This window comes from Syngnathus scovelli, chromosome 3 (genome assembly GCF_024217435.2).
Source record: "Syngnathus scovelli strain Florida chromosome 3, RoL_Ssco_1.2, whole genome shotgun sequence".
NCBI classification, from domain to species: domain Eukaryota; kingdom Metazoa; phylum Chordata; class Actinopteri; order Syngnathiformes; family Syngnathidae; genus Syngnathus; species Syngnathus scovelli.
In genome coordinates, this window is record NC_090849.1 from 11,802,013 (window position 1) to 11,826,936 (window position 24,924).

General features: G+C 39.1%; 2 protein-coding genes across 4 annotated transcripts; both read right to left on the reverse strand.

The window, feature by feature from the left end:
* Nucleotides 1–2,758: 2,758 nt before the first annotated feature.
* Nucleotides 2,759–7,272, reverse strand: LOC125993916 (cholesterol 25-hydroxylase). Its single transcript, XM_049762939.2, has 2 exons — nt 6,582–7,272; nt 2,759–3,703 (listed from the first exon to the last, which is right to left on the reverse strand). The coding sequence occupies exons 1-2, from the start codon at nt 7,019–7,021 to the stop codon at nt 3,349–3,351; spliced, it is 795 nt and encodes a 264-aa protein (XP_049618896.1). The 5' UTR covers nt 7,022–7,272; the 3' UTR covers nt 2,759–3,348.
* Nucleotides 7,273–7,964: 692 nt separating this feature from the next.
* erlin2 (ER lipid raft associated 2) lies at nt 7,965–24,924 on the reverse strand. 3 transcript variants are annotated; one of them, XM_049762925.2, is made up of 12 exons: nt 24,828–24,924; nt 24,026–24,133; nt 22,780–22,861; nt 21,794–21,840; nt 21,567–21,628; nt 21,359–21,484; nt 21,021–21,094; nt 18,047–18,105; nt 12,478–12,569; nt 12,301–12,390; nt 11,835–11,914; nt 7,965–11,494 (listed from the first exon to the last, which is right to left on the reverse strand). In XM_049762925.2, exons 2-12 carry the CDS (start codon nt 24,130–24,132, stop codon nt 11,321–11,323), a joined length of 993 nt encoding a protein of 330 aa, XP_049618882.1. In that variant the 5' UTR covers nt 24,133; nt 24,828–24,924; the 3' UTR covers nt 7,965–11,320. The 3 variants fall into 3 exon arrangements, with proteins under 3 accessions (XP_049618882.1, XP_049618883.1, XP_049618884.1); XM_049762926.1 differs by lacking the exon at nt 24,828–24,924 and adding an exon at nt 24,629–24,821; XM_049762927.2 differs by having other exon boundaries at nt 11,347–11,494; nt 11,835–11,949.

The following is a 24,924-nucleotide window of genomic DNA, read 5'->3' on the forward strand; positions in this document are numbered from 1 at the left end:
TGAACCTCAACTTTATTTTCCAGACCATTCAGATCCAGGCCATCTGTTTGCAGGCAATATGCAACATAAACTTTTTTTCTTGAAGTTGAGCCTACAAAAGAGTGGTATTGAGCATCTTAAGGAATTGTGATGAAATGGGGTGGCCAAAAAAAAAGGAGCGTTTGCAGCTGCAGCATATAAAACCAGACTACAAAAAGACCTCTGTAATGTAGAACAGAGCACCTTGATTTCAAAATCCCCTTTAACCCATAACCAACAAAAGTTCAAAGATGATTGATGTTAACAGTGCGCTGAGTTGACGTCCCGCTCTGATTAGAAATCATGTTCAACAGAACCTCCAAAACATCCAAAGTGGTACTAAATTACTGATTCTAAAGAGGAAAAGTCAGCTGTCTCCGAGGGTAACATAACCTTAAACAACATTCTGTCAATGTTTTATTAATCCAGCACAGTAAACGAGGGCACTTAATGGACCACTTGCAGCCGGACCTGGGCCTTATTAAAAACGTCTGATAATACATTAAGTGAAACTTAAAACTTATATTATGTCATCACGACACACACACACACACATGCTAATGAAATCCAAGACCAAGTCCGCTTGTACAAAGGTGTGCTAAGTATTTAACAACATATCATTTTATGATGCATTGTAATTTTTGTGGTTCTTGTTCACATTCATGTAGAAGTATACTGCATCATACTAAGCGAAAGAACTAATCTTCTGTTCCTATGAGGATAAAATAGTATATTATTATAGAATGAGTACAACTTGTGCCAGAGTTTTTAAATGAGGTAGTCAATAGTTTACTGTGTGTTGTAATTTCTCATAAATCTTTTAGCTGTGGGATGAAATCCTGTAAAGTAGACAATCAATCAGATTAATGGCTCATGTCACACATCACAAAGGTGCTTTGTTATTGTCATTACAGAACTGAAGAACAGTATAGTCAGCTGTCTGAGACTGGCGAGCTGTTGGCTTTCCCTGGATCTGCATGGTCCATAGTCAAATTCAGTGGCATAACAATCAGCCCAAATACAGGTCAATTTACAATTTTCCACGTAAAAAAAAAAAAAAAGTGAACATTAAATTAATCCGAAAATGAGCTCAGACAGAAATGTGATGATGCCGCAGGTATTCAATAATGATCTCATGTCATCACAGGATTTATGTGTTCGGTCAAATTGCGCTGATGTCACCCACAGCCACTGAGACGGCAGCACACTTAACAAAATCTCAGAAAGCAAAACTTGCAAGTCGTGCTTGACCTCTCAATAAATGACAGTGCAGCAGGATCGAACCAAATATAGCAGCAGAACAGAGGGCAAGGACTTTTAACAAGGCAGTCTGAGCTATGTAAAGCACACTAATTGAATATTTACAAAATGGGAGCGAAATAGAATCTGGCCTTTGTCAGTCATGAGGCAACTCTCAGGAAATGTGATGAAATGGGAAGTGTTTTGTATTTACTCAAAGGATAACAAATCCTAGAGAGTGCTCTGTGCCTTTTCTCTTGCTTGTTTGACATAACTGCTGAAACAATTTCAGCCTGACTGCTTGCTTGTGCTGGATTTTAGCCTACGTGATCCAACGTGGTGTGTACCTTGCAGCGAGTAAACAAAGGGAGGAGTCCACAATGTACCCACGCTGCCCGACATCCCATAATGCTACACTGACATCAAGAAGTGGGCAGCAGGCAGGGTGTCGACGTGTATCTCGCTGCGAACATGTGGGGCCCAGCTACATGGCTCGCCCTGACTCTGACGTTGGGCCTGTAATGATCATTTCCGTTTTGGGTCACGTTTTTATCAATCCATCTCCTGCTAACACCACCACCCAGCACTCTTCTCTTGCGTTCTCCTTCTTTCCCAAAGCAAACATTGACTTGCTGACTGAGCCCGTAGAGCTGTACAGACATCTTTGAACAATTTGCATTGGGAAATGCTGGGGAGCCTTACTGAGCAAGTCAGAAATGGAACACAGATGTTAACACTGTTATGCAACTTGGGAAATTCTACTTATAAACTCATAGTTTTGGCATATAGCAATTGCTGTAAGAACATGTCCCATTAAACCCATAAAAAAAAAAATCATAAAAGTAAAACAAAAAAATGCATATATGAATCGTTACACTTGGCACGGTTCCATTAGCAAACTTCAGAACAATTATTCCCAACTAGTGTGCTGTGGTACTGGCACATTAGCGTGCCATGAGAGGTCATCACGTATGCCGTGGGATTTTATCCAGTCTCATAATGATTACAAATGACATATATAAATCTAAATCAATAAAAAGTAAATCAATCAATGATGATGTTTGCCAATGATGTATCGTCACAGGCAGAACAATTAAATATTCTTCCAATAGATACATAACCTAGAGTATCTACTTTTTGGAAAATGTTTGTAAAATAGTACGGCATGATTTGTTTAATAAATGTTGGGGAAAACTGGATCAGAAAATAGACAGTGTATTTGTGTTTAGAGTGTCTGAGTGTCAGTGTATCTGTTGTAAAAGATAAACTAAAAAACAAGAAAGGAAAACAAAAAGAAGTGTGACATTCCCGGGGATTTCTCGTCCGTATGCTTTTGGTTTCTTAATCTGGTCCCTGCGGGTTCATCACAAGACGAACAGGAGACCGTAAGGGCACAAAGGTCTTAAACCGAGGCAGAAAAATAGAAATGTGAGCTTGAGTCTATGCTCTGCTCTCATGCTTTTACGGGCTTATCAAGTGCATCAGAAAGTGGAAACAGCTGTGGCGGGAAAAGGGACCGTTTATTTTAAATAATTATAGTTTATATAATCAAATGTACACAGAATTCTGACATTAACATTCTACAATAGTATATAATATAGTATACTTGCAATCAACATTTTACATTTTGGGCGATACTTGCAATACTGAGCAATTCACATAAATAAAAGACACATACTTTAACCATAAAAAAATAATAATAAATTTTATTTGACAGCGCCTAAAGGTCACCTAACATTGAGTAAAATCAAACAAAATAGTAATAAAACAATCGAAGTGGGAGATAAAAAATAAAATGAAAATGAATAAAAACATTTGCAATCAGGTGTTATAAGCAAATCTAAAAAGATAAGTTTCGAGACCTGACTTAAAATGTAAAAGAGAGTCGAGTCAGAGTTTCTTAAGTCAGGAAGTAGAGCATTGCCTGTAGTTCTTACAATCATTCCGACTAGCTTTCAAGAGTTCACATTTCTCCTTGTAAAATCAACAGCAAAGATGTTAGACTAGATTTCACACTGGCCGTTTTGTTCTGACATTAACTTCATATTGCTATAACATTCATTAATTTATGAATGAAACTTGAATACAGTCTCAGTCCCCGCTGTATGTACCAAAGAGTTGGTCCCAATGGGTGAAATAGGGTGCAAAGTTGACATTATGTCGACGATGGTGAGTGTGGTGGTGAGAGGCTCCGCCTAAAAAGGGCAGCAGTCTGTCCAGAGCCCAGGGCAGGTTGTAGCCACAGTGGTCCTCCACCGCTAGCCAGGTGTTGAGAATGTGGAAGACGATCTGACTCAAGGGGTGACAGTTCACCAGGCAGGTGCTGATCTGTGCTAGCAGCAGCAGGGAGAGCAACTCCAGGGGGCTGGCATCTTGAGCCTGCAGGGCGAACGGTATCTTGTGCTGGTGGTGCTGTTGGTGGATGTTGCGGTAGAGCCACAGGAACCTGAAAAGAAGCAAACAAGCAGAAATCATAAGACAAAATATGCTTCCAATGTGCTGACATATATTTCTTCCATTGATGATGCAATAATCGTCCTCATACAGTCTTCAAAGATTGGTACTATAAAAAAAGTTCAACTTTAAAGTTGAATACTAATACATCCATCCTAATTTCATACCTCTATTCCAGAGGTGGGGGACCAAGTCACATGACTTGACTTGGGTCAGACTCAATATTTAGGACTTGGGGCTTGGTTAAAGCTTATGACGCCTAAACTTGACTCTGACGGTATTAATGAGAGGACTTACTGGTAAACTTGAACATGACTCAAGAAGCCTGTCTGTTTATATTTCACAACTTGCGATGATGCCAAACAACAATGACATTAAACTTCATCTGCAACTCCAAAATGAACAAAACCAAGCAAGCTTAGTCAGCTGCAGAGTTTAGCTTACTAATGATCAAACATTAGCTAAGCTTCATGTAGGCTTTGTGGTTTGTACGTATAAGACTGTAAAACTTGACTTATGCCTTGCTTAACCCACTCAACTTGTTCGAAATTTAGTGGAGCCTTGACTTCCTTTAGTTTCAAGGTTTAGGTATGAGTGTTATGACTTGCACATATATGTGACTTACAATTTAGAGTCTTCATTGCATGCTTTTGTAATGCCAGGAGAAGATGAGTAGGGCTACTTGACAGAAAGATTCAAGTAAGAGGGGAAAAATACAAACTCATACTTAACTAGTAGGTGGACTTGCCAACTTAACTTGCCCAGCATGCTTCCACATGGTCATAACTGGTAAAATACAATGATACCTAACTTTTGGATAATGACAAGAGTTGAAAGAAAATAAAGGCCGCTCAAAGGTTTTTGGGGGGTGCTGAAACATTGTGACGGATTGCAAACATTTGAGTTTCTTCTGATTAAGAAGACGGAAGGGGATCAAGATTCTATATGCAACCCGTTAAGTGTAAACATAGTGTAGCTTCACATGCTCTTTCTGAGGGAACTCCAGTTTCTCATCTTGGTTTACTTAGTTCATTTGGTATGGTTCCTTGATGGATTGAGTGAGCTACTGCCATGAAACCACTGGGGGCTATTACAATAAAAATGTTGGACAAGAAGCTATTTGCGTTTCATCAATCCAGTATTTTTCTTTCCGACACAAAAATAGATATTGGCTACTGGCTCCCAACCCCACATCTGTGCTGCTCTATTGCGTTCTGTATCTCTTTTAGGTTACGTAACAACATCAGGGAATACAAAAGTCCAAACAATAAAGAAACGAATCAAGGGCAAAAACCCCGATTAATAAATAACAGGACACCATTGCACTATTGCTATGTGCAAGTGACTCAAGGGACTTCCCATTTTCATTCACCATGAGCACCATGTGACTTTCGATTAGTGAGGAGCAATTTGCGGCGGCTCACACCCACACTCAAAGTGGCCCACAAATAATTTTGATGATTTTAAAATGTTAACTGGAGCTGAGCAGTTAAAAGTTGTAAGAGCTCAACACTAGAAGGCAGAGATCACTCAAAAGCCCCTCCGACGCCAAGGCTCTACTTCTTCATCAGAGAAGAAAAGCGAACAGGAAGTCAGGAACAAATTAGAGCAAGAAAATGCTATCTTTTAAATAACATAGGAAGCAAATTGAATGTTCACCAAATCTAAACACTCAGCAGAGGAAATCATGAAGTCCACCAACACATTCTAGTGGACTATTGTGGTGACCTCGGCTGAAGAAAGCAGAATTTATCAACACCTTCACTGGATGTTGCATGCCAAATCACGACTTTTGTGGATATTTCACACTGGACGTCATGCAGCTTGGGTTCTGTTCTTCACCCGTCATCCAAATCCTTAGACCCTGATTCCCGAATTAAATGTTCACTTTAGTTACATCAGAGAAGAGGATCTCTGACCACGGGTAAACAGTCCAGTCCTTCTCTTTGGCCCAGTTGAGACGCTTCCTTTGTTGGTTCAGGCTCAGAAGTGGCTTAATCCAAGGAATCCGACAGTTGTAGCTCGGCTCCTGGATGCGTTTCAATATGGTGGTTTTTCAAGTTGAGACTTCCGTCTCATTCCACTTGCTCTGGGTCTCTGCCAGATTCTTGTACCTTCTAGGCTTGAGAAACCACACCTAATGCTAAGCCATAACGATTTGTTTTCCTCCTGCCACTTTGTGCCCTCCAACTATACTTTCAATTGATATGTTTGAGGACAGCACAGCCACAGGCTGATTACATCAATGCCATGCTGCATCGAGGTCGTGATTAAAGCAAAGAGAATTCCCAACCAAATACTATAGAGTGACGTTGTTTTGAAAATACCATATTTTGATTGATTTAGTTTATCCTAATTTCTTTGTTTCTGCAAAAACGGAGATGTTTCTATTTCCTGTTTTGGTGGGTTTCATGAACCAGAAGCCCAAATGTTTAAACTAATCATAATTATGGAAGTTTAATATTTTGAATGGAAATATGGAAACCAAATTTTCCATGTTATTCCATATTCAAAAGGGTCTATATAAACTGCAAAAGTCACATGACCCTGAGCCACGCGCAACTGTGTTGTCATTTTCACATTCCGCAAATGAAATAATCATAATGCTATAAGGGGCGCATATAACAGATTTTATTGTGAAGAAATTTTAGACAAATGAATATTATTGTGAAGAAAGTTTATACTTGGCTTCCGCTTTAAACTGAAGTTAAATGCGTCAACATTTTTACTTGGTTATTTTTAGCATTTTATGTATGACAGAGTTTCAGGTATAATAATAATAATAATAATAATAATAATAATAATAATAATAATAATAATAATAATAATAATAATAATAATAATAATGAGAATGATTTAATTTTGCTCACCTGTGCATACAGAGGTGCCAAAAGAAAAAAAACGTGTCAAAAAGCAAGAAACAGGCAAAGACGTCCACAAAAAGCTGCCAGCTGGTTGGAGATCGCTCGAGTAGTTGAGGGGGGCTCCTCGATATCTGGAGGAGCGCGCTTGCGGGGAGCACAACGATCAGGTATTGGACCGCGATCTTCCACAGACACTTCAACCATGCGCGCAGTTGCGGCGGAGGCTCGTCCGCTGAGATTCTCAACGCGCGGAGACGCTGACTGACTCCGGCCAGGTGGTCCAGCACCAGGAAAGGTGCGCAAAACGTGACGTGGGTTAGGAAAGCGCAGAAGGCGGGCAGGTAAGGGGAGAGTAGGACCCCCTCGTGTTCACTCCTCAAGTAGTCCCACAGCCTTTGGAGCATTTGCCCACATGGGTCTCCACGCTGCGTAAAAGGTGCGCTCATCACGAGGTAGCGATGTGTATCTACATCTTCTTCAGTGTAATTCTAATAAGTACTCTGAGTCACTTACACTTCGAAGTGAATGCAAATATTTCGTCGCAATCGTCACCCTTCAACCACACCTTGAAGAAAGGCCCGGGATGCGTTTTCCTTTAAAAAGTACATCGTGTTTCTATTTCCCAACATCACTTTCCAAAGGCAGGAGAGTGATGTTGCGCCCCCATATTTTCCAGCCCACGCAGTTAGAGGAGGGGCAGAACATCGCCACACACGGCTCTGGAATCTTGAAAAATGTTGGGAGAAAAAAGATATATATACTCACTTGAAAGCACTTCTTGCAAGTTAGATTTAGTAGGGATTTCTTTATGAAGCTGATACCATACAGCGTTTATGCAGTTATAGTCTTATAAAATCTAAAAAAAATAAAAAATCTTACGATTAGAATATAAACTCCGGCCCTCAACAAGGGTCATTTAAGAGCACGAGCGGAGAATATAAGAAATAATTAACTTTATGCGCACTTTACGTGCTCTCACATTCCAAAACGGCGAGCATCCTACAAGCATGTTCTGTTCTTGAATATCACGTTTGTGGTCAATGATAATGAATGTGAATCATCATGTCATTTCTTTCATTGAAATATTTTTGCACTGAGCTACACGTTTGGGCTTCTCTATGTAGTAGTCATTTCTTGTGCTCAAGGCCATGTGTCCTCACCCCATGAGTTGGCAACGTTGCAGCAAAGAAGAAAAAACTTTTCTTTGGATTTAATATCACTATTTGTAAATAGCAATAATATACGCATATAATAATTTAGATATCCTAGCCATTTGGCACACAATCATTTTAAGGTGGTCCATCACACAACTGTACACAGAGTAGACCTTGCCAGGATAATAGTTGATGTAATTCACTTGGGACAATACAGAAGTTTGACTTCGACCACTTAAATAAATCCAGTGTTTTATTGTCGTAGTCTTTTTTTTTTTCAACTGAAATCATTGTACAAAATACAGCCTTTCATAACATTGTCAATTTTAATCTTGGTATGCAATTTTAAATCCAAACTGCATACCACATTTAGACCATTTGGATCACCACCAGAGAGAAGAAGCAATAACATATAGTACAATGAATTAGGACAACAGATATTAAATGGCAGTTGTAATAGAGTACGTTACAGTTGTTCTTAATTGCTTGTGTGTGCTTACTATAACATCAGATATGCTCAACAAATCAAATTATTTCCAGTTTTTGGATATAGGAGTACCTTTTATCATGTGTCATAACAAAGGTGAGTTTATAACTTGACCCATAAGTTACAGTAAGGTCCAGGAGTGTTTGGACAATGACATTTTAGAATTTTGAGTTTGAGGAAAAAAACCAACTACAATTACGTTAGGACAAAAAACAAAACAATAAACATGAGTGGAGTGTAAATTTCAGTAAGCATTAACAAGTTTTCAAGTCTACTTTTACGTGATTATGTGGAATGATGTTGGTGGAAATTTGAATTATGATGGTAGAAAATGTAGAATAAATTTAAAGATATGAAAAGATACTGAAAGATGATGAAAAAGGGCTGATACTCACAGATTTTTTTTCCCCAGAAAGATACAACTTGAACCATTCTAAAGCAGTGCCTAAACATGATCATAAAAATCTTTCCCAAGGTTAATTGAAAGAGCTGAATATTTTGAATTACAAATGGGAATATTGGTAATTTGTTATGTTGAATGCATCATTGGGAATGAACGGGAACAATTTTGGATGGAAAAAAAAAGTGTTAACAGCAGGAAAACTGATTTTTTTGGGATGTAAATTTCTGGATAATGTTGAAATTGGAATGGTGAGACTAGCTTGAGAATTGTAATGACAGCAGTCACACAATTAATTATGGCCATTTTATGCAGAGTACATTCTTTTTTTGGGGCTTAATAATATTTGGACAAGTCATTCGCAAGAAGTTAATTGGCCAAGTGCCGCCCATTCAAATAGAACAGGTAAGTCTGCAGGTGACATCTGAGAATGGGGCCATCTGTAAGAACAGCATACATATGAGGAACAAGCTAAAACTTCAAATGTATCTCAATGAACATGTTGGTGTTAGATTACTAATCATAATTAAAAATTAGAGTTCTTGTCAGCATCTAGGGTACAGAGGTAGATCATCGAGGTAGATCATTGGTTAATATTTTCTACCAACGAGAATACAGTACACAACTTTAATAGAAGTCTGGAATAGTTTGGAAAAGGAAAGCAAAGCATAAAAAAATTACATTATATTCAAATGAATGTAAATAGTAATACATCACTTGTACAACAAGAGGGAAGCCAATTCGACTTTGCAAGAAAACATCCCAAAAGCCTCTAATTTTCTGCCATCAGATTTTTGGGGGACACGTAACCAAGAAAACGCAGTCAGCCAAACCTCACAATGCATGAATAAATTTACTCAAAGCATATTGGGAAAAAAATATTGACGTGCAATAATCTACAATGACCAAATATAATTCTGACTGATCTCATCCCAGTACACCATGATTTTCACTTATATAACATGGACGTGAAGGCAGAAGTGCATCCCGAAATAATTACAAATAAATAAATAAATGGATAAAAGTGAAGGTCGCTGTAGTGAAGGACTGGTAAAGCATCACCTGAGTGATGAGCGCCTGAGTTTCTCAGGTTTGTGATGTCCTCCAAGTAGTCAGGATGCAAATGTAGATTTTAATAATAATAAAAAAAGATTCCTATTTATTTGTCATTTTGCTCAAATACTTTAGGCAAGACAACATTTGGTGAGTATATGGTACAAAATTGAGTCAGTGAAAACAGTGTTAATCTTAATAAAATGATGAATAATTCCAAAATGTTAAATGTCAGACTTCAACAATTTAAAGAAATTTCTTAAAGATGAAAGTCGACTCTTAAATTCTATCATGGTCGATTGTGGTGGAGTATTAAGAAGAAATCTAGAAAACTCATTTTCCAAATACTTCTGAACAAAACTGTATTAAGTTTTTCTTTTTTGGACAGAAGGAGAAACAGAAATAATTCCAAACATTTAAATATTTGTTGAACTGCGACACACATGCACTCATGTTGGACTTTCACCCAAATAAAAATTTACAATGTATACGTAAAACTACTCACAATAAAACATGTGCTCACATAGTCCATTCCAAGTTTAAGCCTTACAATTCAAAGTCTCGCTTTTTCATCTAAATGTTTTGTTTGGACTGGAACATAAACGACTTCAGTCTGCCAGTGCAAGAACAATCATGTCTGCATTCAATAATGCATCAACAATATGGGCTCCAGCAAGAATCCCGAGTGGCCTGTATCGCTTTGGTCAAACAAACTAAATGTGTCCCAATGCCTGGTCCATGCTTGTTCTGTGAAGCCAGTTCATGTAAAGTTCAAGATTATTCCTACAAAGCAAATAAACGGAGGTCTTAGGGATTCAAAGATGCCATGCATTGCTTCTCATCCACTTCATGACAGATGAGAGATGATCAGTATATCCTACGAGCGTCTAAATGTGATTGAGGGCATCTGCTTGACACGTGAAAGCAGTATAATTTTTCAGTACTGAAAGTGGTGCAAAGATTTGATCATTTAACATGGTGCTAGCATTATTAAAAAAAAAAAAAAGATGGGGGGCACTTGAAAGTTTGGATTTCCAATATTTTTAGCAGTTGTGGGCACATTAGTCCGTTCTGTATCGGTAGTGAGGATGCAGCATGAAAGTCATGTGTTGAAAAGTAAATCGACACTAGCGCGGTGACTGGTACAGTAAAAACAATATGGGCCAATGTCTTTTTTAAAACTATTTGAGTGAGTATCAAGCATTTGTGCGTAATATCGGTAACAACATTATCAGCGTCGATTGGCTGTCTTGGGCGGACTCGGATGCCCGAAAATAATGACTGGATTGCAATTATTCCATGACCCATCACCTAATTTGTCAACGTAATTGAGAAATGGCCAAGAATGAATAACGTTTGTTGCGATGGTGGAAGATATTTCAGCTGTTATTTGCTTGTTGCCCGTGTTCCTTGCTTGCAAAATAAACTCTAGACTTTCCAACTCTGAAAGTGTACTAGTCTGAGGTTTTACATACCTAGTCAAACAGCGACATGTTTTTAAAGCAGTGATTCTGAGATACTTGAGAAAATAAGGAGCCTGGTCAGCAGAGTGTCTGGGCTGGAGGGTGAAACAGTTTGAGTCATTGCCCTCCAGCATCTAGTCCACCACCCTGGGTCGTCCTCTCGCTCCCAATAAGAGGCACATTCCCTGCTAATCCACGTCCAAGATCTGCTCTGCCACAAGATCCATGGCTGCAGAGGACTTGAGTGCACTGCCAGCAGAGTCCATGAACATCTGGGGTATGTCTTTCCCAAAGTAGATTTTGCTATTGGCGGCAATGGCCTTGTACTTCATCAGCTGTAAGTATTCAGGTGTTAACTTCAACTGGAAGAGAAAAAACACAATGTCAATCTGTGAACGTGGAGTTTGTCTTGGCCCTTGGCGTGGTTCACATAGATTTGTACTATAACACATGTACTCTGGTGTCTTCAGTAACACTGAATTGAACATCAATGAAAAGCAACAGGCATCACACTGTGAGTATAAGTGAGTAAAGGTTTATTCCTCTCTTCTATTTGAATAATATTTTGTCTTATTCTAGCAACAACCAGAGCAGGTGTTGGCATGCTTATTTAAGATCTAACTCTATGGAAATTCCCTCATTTCACAAGGAGACCTGCTGACCTGAAGTTACGTTATCATGCAGCTTTTCTTTCTCTCTCACCTTGTTGGCCTCTGCTGCTTTCAGTGCAGTGTAGAATTCGGCATCTGCTCTGGCCTTCTGCCGTGCCAGGAAGGCCTCATCTGTAAACCACAGCAAAAGTATGTCGAAAGGGAGCCTAAAACCACAACAGTGGCATCGAGAAAAAAGGCTTTAGTGACTGATAATCTTTCTCCTCATCAGAAGCATTTTTCTTTCTTTGTTCAGGCGGAGATCTGTTTCACGATCACATGACTTGACAACACGGCAGAGAAAGAATGTTGAGCTGTTGAAAGGCCCGACTTGTACGATTAACACTGCATGTACTGTAGCAATGGCTCACCCACATAAACTAGTCAGCACATTCGTCATTATTCGAGCGTGGCTGTGCACATCCTGCTGCAACTTGCCAAATACCTTCTGCTGTACAAAAAAAATAGATTCTACTACAAATAATTTATCATCAGACTCTAAGACCAAGGACACAAACCTTCAATTTCTGAGATCTTTTTGTCAGTTTCCTTCTCCATGACTCTTTGTCCAAACTTGATTTCGGCCACTTGGGCCAGTTTCTCGGCCTCTGAAAGACAAACCATCAAAATTCAGTCTTGTTTCCTCGACTCCTCTGGTCGTCACATTATTTGTGTTTAAAATAACTGTCTGTTACCAATCACAGCTTTGATCCTTTCTGTTTCTGCCTCTTTCTCCACCACCTTCTGCGTCTGCTGGGAGATCAGCAGCTTTGTCTTCTCGCTCTCCCTATGGGAAACGTACAACCTTGAATACCAGAGGCGACAAATGCCTCCAATACAAGTGCCATTGATACTTTGTGCCTGTTAAGACTGTCAGGCACCCGCATCACACACATTAATTACGAACATTTCAAATCCGCATGATGAATATTGAGCTTCAATAGGTCAGAGCATAACATTTCAAAGTGTTTGAGCCAGAAACATTACCAAGAAGGCCCGTTTGTACTTTTCTGTGACTCTCCAGTCTCCGTTCAAATCTACTGATGACACTTGAAGCTCGGTGGCCATTTCCCTTGTAATGTCAAAATGTGAACAGTATCATGAAGGGCGTTATTTAAACACAAATTCTAAAATGCCTTGGTCGATTTGGAAATATAAAGGGCTGCTGTGACTTGTTAGAGAACAGCAATTTATGCAAAAAGTACCAAAATATAGAGCAGCTGGACAAACACATTCAAAAGTTTAGAAGTTAATTTGAAGGCCAAATGTCAATAACGTCTTGCCAGTAGTAGATGTCAACGACTAATATGGCGACTATTGACTTACCGTATTTTCCGGACTATAAGGCGCACCTAAAAACCTAAAATTTTCTCAAAAGCCGACAGTGTGCCTTATAGTCCAGTGCGCCTTATATATGGACCAAATTCTTATATTTAAACTGGCCTGAAACATTGTGTTATGAAATCACTCATAAGTGGCCCGCTGAAGACTATGAATCACGAATCAAAAAGACTACGGATCATTATTTTGTGATTATAAAGTAATTTGTTGCAATAAGTAATAAAGTTGAAATAAAAAAGATAAAATGGAGAATGATTTGATTTGGATTAAAAATCTGACATGATGCATTAATGGTGCGCCCTATAGTCCGGTGGGCCTTATATAAGGCCAACGTTTTAAAATGGGCTATTCATTGAAGGTGTGCCTTATAGTCCGGTGCGCCTTATAGTCCAGAAAATACGGTACAGTGATTGCTGGTTTCAACAATGAGGCAAGATGCCATGGAACACAGCGCATTTTAAGTAGGCATATAACCGCTGTCCCAGTTTGAAACCTAATTGGGCAATGATAATTCTTGACCAATTGAGTCCAGAAAACATACAACATAATGAAGAGTGTGCATTTGTTTACTCATGACTACAACACAAATGACATATGAAGTCGTGGTTTAAAGCTAACTCTTAAAATTCTGGACAAACACTATTTGGTCTGAGGAAGTGGTGTCAAACACATTTTGGCGCGGGCGACATCATAGTCATAGTTTCCCTCGGAGGGCCATTATGATTGTCAATGTCTTCTATATATAGGATAGGCTACAAAACAAACAACTAGTTTTGAAATCAGACTAGTAAAAACTGTTCAAATACTTTAAAAAGACAAATCGTAATAAAAATGGCAAGCAATGTTTATTTTATTTTTTTTAAGTGAAGATAGTTTGTAATTTTAGTAATGACACAAAGTTGATGAAAAGTTTGTCTTCGAGGGCCACATAAAATGATGTGGTGGGCCGTATCAGGGTTAAAAGTTCACTACCTTCAAGGAAAGAGTTGTTTTTTAGATATTTTATTTGCTTGGGTATGGTGCTTGATTAACAAACTTTTAAACTTGGTATTCGTATAAAAGTGAGCCCGCGTTGACATCTGGATTGCAGAGTGACAGCAACATTTCAAACACTTTGCTGCATAATGCGCTGTGAACAAGGAAATGAATTACACTATAAAGTTTCAATATTGAGGCATAATGTCAGGTAGAATTCCCACACCGACACCTCCCCCCACCCACACACACACAAAAATAACATCTGACTTGAGTTTCCAAACGCCACTTTGTTCAAGTTGGTATCCATTGACTGATTATCCAGACCGCGTCATCCTCATTATACCATAAACGGCTATTTAAAAGTTAAGGTTAAAGTCCAAATGATTGTCACACACACATCTGGGTGTGGCGAAATTTGTCTCTGCATTTAACCCATCCCCATGTGATTTTGATCCATCCCCTGGGGGAGAGCAGTGAGCAGCAGCGGTGCTGCGCTCGGGAATCATTTGGTGATCTAACCCCCCAATTCCAACCCTTAATGCTGAGTGCCAAGCAGGGAGGCAATGGGTCCCATTTTTATAGTCTTTGGTATGACCCGGCCAGGCTTTGAACCCACAACCTTCCAGTCTCAGGGCGGACACTCTACCACTAGGCCACTGAGCATATTTTAAATATGCATTTAAAAAATGTATACTTTGTAACACTGTCGTTGAGAAAGGGGCACTTTGCTAACATTAAGCTCCCATACACTGTTTCAAAGATGTTCACGTGTTTGTTTGTTGCTTTATAATGTTGAATTGATAACAGTGTATTCTTTATAGTTACTTTTGTTGTATTCATTCTGTTTGTAAAATTAGGTTCTCTAGTAAAAGGGTTAAAAAACTGTGCTAAAAAAAAAATCACCGTATCCTTGCTGATGTCAATGTTTGTGTAACAATTAAGTGTTTTTATCACGTCACTTTCTTTTGCTAAAATAAACTAATTCATTTGACCAGTTACTGTCGCCGCATCATTTAATTTGGAATTTAATGTTGGTGGAATTGTTATCATGTCCTTGATATTTAAAATATTTATGTTCCACAATTCTATTGAGACATATTAGATTGCATTGAATCGAAAACATTGCTAGCATCAGAAGGTTGATGGGAATGAAGCATGTCATGCTCTAGCCGTTATCTGATAAGAAACCAGTTGGAAATGATTACAAGTTTTGACCTGCTAATTTTCCAATGCACTTGCCAGCTTTTGCCATGCAGGTGAAAAAGCCAAGACATAATTATAGGGCTTAGACAATTTCCTTCTGTCAAATGATATCATGTTTCTGCTCGGCTCTGGGTGCCGAGCTGATGGAAAAATCCAACATTGATGTGGGAGGTAAGATCTGATTTGCGAGCTATGATAAAAGCTCACCTGCAAGTTGATGCAAGCACTGTCGAGTATCTGTTGAAACCCACTACGACTTAATTTTGCAAACAGATTTCAAAAGCATTACATACATGATGAAACACAGGGAAGAAAGTCATTGTCAATCTGAAAAAAATATACCGTAACTTCCGGACTATAAGCCGCGACTTTTTTCAAAAATTTTGGACCCTGCGGTTTATAGTCAGGTGCGGGTTATATAAGATTTTTTTCCTGATTTTTGTGATGACTTGATCACTTTTACTCTTAACACTATTATATACAGTAAAAGCTACAAAACAAACTGACAAATAAATCGTTTTCAAATCAGACGAGTAAAAACTGGTCAAATATTTAAAAAAAAGATTTTAAAAGTGAAGACAATTTGCAATTCTAGTAATGACACACGAATTTGATGCACAATTTGTCTTCGCGGGCCACATAAAATGATGTGGCGGGCCGTATCTGCCCCCCGGGCCTTGAGTTTGACACCTGTGCTCTAAACCCTTTCTCTTACTCTGCCATGTCACTCAGAGATTACACAAAGCAGTGGCGCTGTTTGGACCATCTGCATTGTATTAAAACCCAATCAATCAGCATTTAAATTCAATTCTTCTGACATTTTGCTCACCAAAAACAAGTTGTAATGAATGTGAACTTTTAATGCATTTTATTCAGAAGGTTACTTTGAACCTTAAACGGCGGCGCGGCGTACTTATGGATTTTTACGGCTTCCGGCCTCCAGGGGGCGCTCTAGCAGGAAGCAAGAGCGAGACAGGCGAAGAAGAGATAATGCGCCGAAGAAGACGTGCTAGTTTGTGTTTACATTTCACGCATCACGCAGAACGCGATCAAGACGGACATTACTGAAAGGAAGCCTTTATACACAAACCGTCATCATGGGGGACAAAAGAAATGGATATGATGCCGCTTTTAATCCAAAGGCAGTCGATGTTGCTAACATTATCTTGTGTCTACTCTGGAGCGTACTTATGGATTTTTACGGCCTCCGGTCTCCAGAGGGCGCTCTAGCAGGAAGCAAGAGCGAGACAGACGAAGAAGAGATAATGCGCCGAAGAAGACGTGCCAGTTTGTGTTTTGATCGTCTCGCGCATCACGCACACACCCGCATTCACACAAAGACAGGAAGCTTTTATACACAAACCGTCATTATGGGGGACAAAAGAAATGCATATGATGCCGCTTTTAAGCTATACGTGTCGCTCGCTAGTTTAATGTAATTTAGCGCTTCGTGCATGAATAAGATTAGCATGAACAGACCCTCTTCACACTCGAAGAAATGCATAAAACCGACGACGAAAGAGAGACGAGGCGAAAGTGTGAGGCGAAGGTTATCTAACGCTATTCCAATCGGACACTAAGGAGGAAGACTTCGATGGTTTCAGTGCACAGGAGGAAGATGAAGACGGCTCTATTTTTACTTTTACTGGTATGTTTTTTTTAACCAGCCCTGTTAGTGCTGTGCGACCGTGTTGCTGCTGTATTGCTGCTGTGTTACCGCCGCGTCTCAGTGACTTTGCTGTGTTACTTCCATGTTGCTGCGGTATTACTGCCGCGTCACAGGCAGTGTTTGGAAAGAAATGTTAAGGTATGTTATTAAAACGTTAAAAAGGCTTTCTATGTACTGTCTTTCTTTGTAAAAAACTCGTGTGCACGTCCGGCTTATAGTCCGGTGAGGCTTATGTAAGAAAACAACTGAAATATCCCTGAATTTTAGCTGGTGAGGCTTATAATCCGGTGCGGTTTATAGTTCGGCAATTACGGTAGTCACGGAATAAATTACCGTATTTGCCACACCACAAGGCACACTTAAAAGTCTTTCATTTCCTCCTAAACCAAATTTTGTGTGAACCGAATTCCAAAATCTGTGAAAGCTGCCGCCACATGCAGGGATGTTATATGTAGACCTAATATGTAGACGTGATGAACCATTCAGAGGACATTATGTTGTACGTAAAATACGTACCAATCAGAGAACCATATGTAATACGTAAAGTAGGTACCTCCGCCGCAATTGATAAATAAAGTCTATCGTTTCGTGCAAAGCAAACGGCATGAAGGTCCTCTAAAATGGCATTGACAAAGAGACATGCTTACGAGGCACAAGTCAAGATTTCTCGAAAGCCGGGATCATTGCTGAAAAGCAACGTTTGACGAGAGGGAACTTGTCATGTTTAATGGCGAACTTGCCCAACTGTTTAATTTGGATATAGAAGATGAGGATTTTGGTGGATTTGCGTATAAATATTGATTAACAATAATGTGAGTACAGTACAGTACATAGTTAAATAGCAGAATAAAGTACAACCAAACTTTTGTTTGTTTGTTGTTTTACAGTTGCTCCAACAGAACACTTGTTGGTCATTCCTGAAGGCAAACTAAGATGCTCAAAAATTGACATGAACAAAGTGTTACTGTTAGGTTAGAGTACAAGACTTGGCAGTGTGACTTAAAAGAACATGTACGAAGCGCGGGGACTCAGGGAACATTCCATGTTAACACAAAGAAGAAAAGAAAACGTACATGAGCTCGTAGTTTCTGCGAATGCTCTCAGGGATGTTGGGCTTTGTGACCCGCACGGCCTGTGGAGGACAGATACACAACAAGACAGAAAAGACTTGTTAGTTCTTTAAGCAAAATGTTGCGCAAGAAGTGTTTACCACAAGAAGAATAAACCGAGGCAGATGTGGAAGAGCTCAGATGTAAAAGCTCAACTTCCTCAATGTGAGAAGATTACTGCCTTCCCAGAAAGATCAGCAATTGTTATTTCAACTGGTTTTGATTATTTATAGGAAACATCAGTAATAAAACACAAGGGGAAGTGTAACACTCGGGAATGAAATGTGTGTTTATCTAAGGACTTTAGGGCGATTCTTTATTGAACTCCCCCTTTCCTTCAAAAAGAACGCAGCTGATGACTGACCCTATGGGGACTGTGAGGGTCTTTGCAGAGGTTGTGAAAGCTAACAATAAATGCCTTCTGGTCTTTTAGTGACACCATATACACTGTGTATACTGAGCTGACATGAAACTCGTGAAGGGTTCAAATGATGGTCAAACATTTTCACAAAGGATTGTGGTCTAGTAACTATACATCACATTAAAAGATTTGCACTAGCCACCTTAGTCCCACCTGAATATTATTCCTAACATACCAAAACATTCAGGTCAATCGTATGAATATTAATTTTTTGGTATGTTTTTGTTTTATTATAGCAAGTGCCCCAGTCCATTAGGAAAGGGCCATAAAACAGCCCGGCTGTAACCTCAACACTCTTACAACTTTTAGGATGGAGTACTAGTCCTTGAAAGAGTTGTATTTAATCCAGTGGCACAAGTGGAAATATAAGTACTCTCAGGTCCTGTTGTAAAACACAATATGTATACAGCCGATGGGTTCTAAACTATCCAGGGATCAAAAGCTTGAAATCCGAAAACTTATTTTGAGTGTGTGTGTGCGTGTAAGCAAAGACAGGCTGATGACTCTTGGCTCACTCATGTCGCCTAAGAGCCTTCTAATTGAATATTTGATTTGTAACTTTTTCTATCTTTGTGTTTTTTTTTTTTTTTAAATAAAACGCGGATCAGACGTAAACACTGATGTAAGATTAGAAGTTGTACCAGTCAAGAAAAAAAATGCAGATACAATGCGTGTTGTTACGACAGTAAAAATTCCTTGAACGCAACTTTAAATTGAATTTGAAGAGACAACCAGAAAATCAATTGGTAACCAAATAAAACAAGGTCATACTGAAATAATAGCAACAAAGTCTCTTCTTCTTCCCCTTGGGTTGGTGTCAGGAAGGGCATCCGACTGTAAAAACCTTGGCTCCAAAAATATTCTCAGTATGGCATTTCACCCACTGGCCATGGACCACCTCCAGTGGACGAAAGCCATATTGAGAATCCAGTCCTACCCAGCAGAGTCTGGAAAGTGGACTTTAAAAAAAAAAAAAAAAAAAAAAGTCTCTTCTGTCACAAACTTAACTTTTCCCCTTTAAACAGGCCTTGGCCATTACTACTTTGTTGGCTTGAAGGCAAATTTTATCAAGGTATTTACTTTCCTAGCCTGCCATCCCATGATTTGTGGATGAAGTAAGTATTTCAGGTTGGAAAAACTTTGATTTTTGCGAAAAGGCTCTATTAATAACTTTATGGATCCTTGGCAGGCTTTTTTGCCACTATCACTCGATAGTACTGAGGCAGAGGTGAAGTAGGTTGTACTGAATTTTCTTTTCCCATATCTTCTGTGAATGAGTACTCCTGGATGAGTGGTTGTTATTGTTTCTGTGCAGCAGCTGATTTGCTGCAATGTCTGGGCCTGAGTTCAGGGATGGGGATTTAAGGGGAATAAACATAATTGTGCTGAAACCAATTTGCTAACATTTTCTGCTTTGACATTTGTTTGGTTAAAAACCAATAAAGAAAGGGGGAATAAAAGCAATAAAAAATAATGAACAAAAGAAATACCGGCTGCCTCTGCTTTGTGCGTGTGCTGCTGTGCGTGCATGGAGTACACATTTACAATGAGTAAACACAATCGTCACAGATTAAGAAAAATATGTGCCTTTGAGTATTTTTATATTACCTGTCTGTATGTTGAACCCATTTTCTTTTTTGAAGGAATATTACTCCCAAAGTTTTAGCATGTGAATGGGATATTACATTCACTTCAGCATTTGCACTGGCAATGTACATAAAACGAAGCATGTTTTGTATTCAAATTAACATTGTGTGTAATCCTTCGGGTTGTGTTTTTAGTTTTATGATAATCTCACACTAGGATGTCGTTAATAAAGTGAGGGAGGGCAGAATAACATACTCACTTGCTGTACAAGTAAGATAGTACATTCAGGGTGTTTTCCATGTCGTAAACTAGCAAACATACAATATTTCTTTTCCTTTAATGATTTTTTTTAGGATCGTGAGAAGCCAAATTCAATAGGATCAAATTTCAATAAATTGCCCATCCCTAATGTTGTAATACTTGTGTTAATAATCCCACACAGGTTTCACGTCATTACTGCAATGTTCAGTGATGGATGAATTCAACGTGACCGTTCAAAGAAAATGATAACATCATATTCACACGCAGTTTTGTGAGTGGATCAGGTTGTCGTGTCACAACAAGAGCCAATGATGAAGTAGACAGGCACAAAATGTTATCATCACAATGTGTTGTGCCAGATCCGTTTTTCTAGCATTGCACAACGTGTTATATAATGGTCTCATTCAAAATAATAAGGGTCCTGCAAACAAAATAAACATAATAGCGGGGAGACAGTTACAATTTCCCTTCCACCAAAATTACAAGTATCGGATTAAGGAAAACTGAAAACCTTGAAAAATCCATAACTGAAATTGAAAAGCCCCAGTAAGGCAAGATCAGTGGCAGATTGTTATAATATATAAATTAATTAATTAATTAATACAACCAAAAAGTTAAACGACGTCCATTTGGGTCATCATGATTTTATGGTGACCATTTTCACTGTACCTGTATGATGAGACCAGGTGCCATGCTTGTTAGATCTTCTTGCAATGTTAGTTTCAGGTTTTCGTCGATTTGGTCTGAAGAGGAGATTGTGGGTGTGCAGATGAGAACACGACTTCACAGACAAACTATAACCACACAATAACAAAAATGTAGACCAAAGCGGGACAAAAGTGTGCAATTGTTCGCCCATTGGAGCTTTTTTTCAGGTTGATATCAGAGTGTCTGTCGATGTGTATTGATTTATTGTTTTCGATAAGGCAAGTTTTGGCGAAGTTATGCTGCTTGTTCTACTGACTTATTCTACTTGAGCATAAGGTGAGTCTGTCAAATGTACCTACCAAACAGACCGATGTAGACCTCCTGCAGAGAGTGAACGCTGCAGAACTGGTTGAGTTCGTGGTGAACCTTGTTGAATATTAAGGCTTTGTCGTAATCTGCAGTGAAATTCTTCACTATGTCAAACACTAAAAAGGGAGAGACAAACATGACATCAAACACAGAACATGCTGACTTCCTGAAGGATTAAATAGTTGTTTTATTGCTTACCTGCTGAGGGAATAAGGTAGTTCACAACCTCTATTCGATCAAAGTAGATCATCACTCCACCACTGAAAGAGTTTTTATTACTTTTATTGAGTGAAACATTCTTCTGAAAACGACAGCAGTGCATTTTCTTTACTTATATTCATAAAGTATCATGAATATATTGTGGCGTACAACATTAGTGAAACACATCAAGATGCCACTTAAAACAATCAAAACAGAAAGCCTACCTAGTGCCACAGGGAACATTTTTCACCTCATCTGTCTGCAGTGTCGTCTACAGGACAAGAACAAAGCCTTATCAGGACAAATCAACCAACGCGATTATCAGACCTCAGTTTCATGTGACACAAAAATGGGATGATTTACATTTACAATTTTAGTCATGACATTGCTTCAATTATTTGAAATGTCCGTCCGTCCGTCCATGCATCCGTCCGTCCATCCCACCAACCCAGCCCGCCTGCCCGTCCGTCCATCCGTTTTGTTTTAGGATTATTAAAAACCAAACAAACAAACAGGGAGATAAATCAATATTAATATCAATACAAAATACTTTTAAGATCAGGAAATCAGGAAGAATACTTCAACTCCATTCTGCAAGGTATTCTGTGGGATGTAAAAAGCTAATTATGGCATTAAGTAAAAAAAACAAACAAACAAAAAAAGCATGTTTTGAGCACACAAGAACAGTGCTCATCTGCCAAACCAACGACATTGAACCAACAAAGTGCGATCACGCATGTACTTGCACACGCTGAACGATAGTGTGGCTGAATGATGTTAAAAAAAAAAAAATCAGGAAGGGTATGGGATGTAGAAGTAAGGAAGTTCCTCATCCGTCACACTAATTTCAGTATTATCTGGCTATTAGCCAGAACCTCAGCGTCACAATGTCATCCCAGTCAGGTAAGTCCTTTGGTAATAATGAGCCTGTTAACTAGTTAAAGTAGACTCAGGAAGGTTGTTTAACTGTAATGCATGCAAAGTAAGTCACATTTTTGGGAGAAACACTCAACAAAAACCCAAGACCAAAAACAGTGGAGTTCAAATTCACAGCGAAAATGCATCCTTCCGTGAACATGTCATTCCAAGTCAGAGCCTGAATGTTAATGTCAAGTCGCCCCTTACAGTATAAGCTACCGGACCAGTTGATTTTTTTTACCTGGTACAATACAAATATATTATTTTTGAAACACGCAATCACTTGAATTACCTGCACAGACTTGTAGGAGGTGATGAATGGAAGCATAAGATGGAAACCAGGTCCACTTGTGGTGGTCAAGAGAGCTCCTCCCCTGTTTTGCAAAAAAATTAAGGAACCCTAGTGAGGGATTATAAAACAAAGACCTCTTTCTCAATTGTAATGAATAAGGACACCGGAACCACTAAAATCCAGTGCCCTAAAGGCTGAACAACTGTGAAGCAAATTTAAAAAGGTGTAGATATAATCAAGGTCGAATGGAATGGCCCTGTGATCAACGCTGAACTTGAAAGGAGGCATGAGCTATAAATGCAAGCGACTGAACTGAATCACTTTCATTCAAAATCATTTTCAATATTAATATTCGAATGTTCAGATATCACAATGATAACGACATTGCCCAGTTCTAACGCATACATTTCTTTTAACTGCCGCTTCTGAGTTTTATTGTTGTCTTTTTGTTGTGTTGGTGTTCAGGGCTTCTGGCAACTGTCCTGTTTTACTTCGAGTACTGAGATATCCGAGTTTCCAAACGCACCACCCTGAGTGAGTGGTGGGTGAATATTGCTTGTGTGCTCTTACAGGTCGATGTCAACCGCAGCATACAAAAACGAAGTTTTTGTTTTTAATAATCTTGAGTTTGTTGACCATCCATAACCAGCTTCCATAATTCATAGTTGATGGTACTAGCGTACCACAACAGGACATCGCGTGTAGCTTTCCATCAGACGCACACGGTAGCCTGTGTATGCTAACTACAACTTGCATCCAGACACCGCTGTCCCTTTTTTAGAAATAAAATCAAGCATCAGCCACAACGTGCTTCTTTTTAATGTTCATTTATCACCACCGCGCTTCCATGAAAGGGAGGTTTGGATCGTATTTTATTGAAATGCGCCCGGACTTTCTCTTTTGCTAAAACCGGTTAGCACTGCTTGTGTTTACATCACAGATGACCGTACCACTACTGAGCATGTGCGTCGGGGCATACAGCCAACGAAAGAAGGGACGAAGTATTTTAACAGGAAATACAGCAGTAAATAAATATACGCATAATAAACAACTCGTCGACTAGTCAAATTAATTGTCGATGATTTTAGTAGACTAAACTTGGCAGCACGTCAGTAAACTACTTTCTACTAAGATGAATTCCCAAGGCCTTGCTCATTATGTTTAAAATGTCTTTGGCAAACAGATTTGAAGCTGATGGCTGTTGTACAGCTAAGCAGGCTAACTGCCAAATGCACATCACACTCACCTGTAGTATACTCCAGTGTGACCTTCATCGATCTTGTGAATAGAAGCTAAAAGCGCTGCTCCAGTAAGAGCCACAATAATTGAGACGATGGCACTCAACTGTGCCATTCTGGATAGCAAAGAGAATAATGAATGGTTAGTTCAACCGTAGTGTTCCAAATAAAATGATGACATGATCCAAAACTCTCCTTGCAAAATATAACTTTTTGACCTGCATTCACCCAGCAGCACATGTAGCATTACTATATACTAACACAACCGTAAACTAGCAAACACTGGCTTTATGCTACACTGTTTATCTGCGCTCAGCTAAAGCTTATCCTGACATTATCTGGGACTCGATAACCTTGTCACACTCAAAGAGGATTGAGCCTCAAGTGTGAAAATCCCTGCTGGTAAAAAAAAATGTGTTTGAAAACAACCTATACAACTATGGGGAACCCCTCTAATATATACCCACATTAAAAGTTTAGATAAACCTGCATTAAATAAAGTTTTAGCTTGCACCGTTCAGCAGAATGCGGATAATCTTTTTAAACAGGAAACAGAACCTTGATGGCACGCTTTTAAGTTGGTGGACATTCAATGCGCATCTACGAGTTACCTGCGCTCACAGCCCTGTCTTTTGCGTCACCATTTCATCAGACTTGTGGCCAAATGGACATTGAGCTGTGCTAACGCTACACGGTAGCAAAACAATACCACACATTCTTTAAAACGAGTTGCCAGAGATCGGAGCTGCTACACTATTTATTACGACATGCATTACTCAAGATGAAATGTCGGTTCGGTGACGTTCTTGCCTTCTGTGTGGTCCAAATTGATGCTAAAAACCGGAAGAGCTGTCAAACACCTGCTAAGTTCTTCCTCACATGATTTAAACGAACTAAAAGGAGCGCT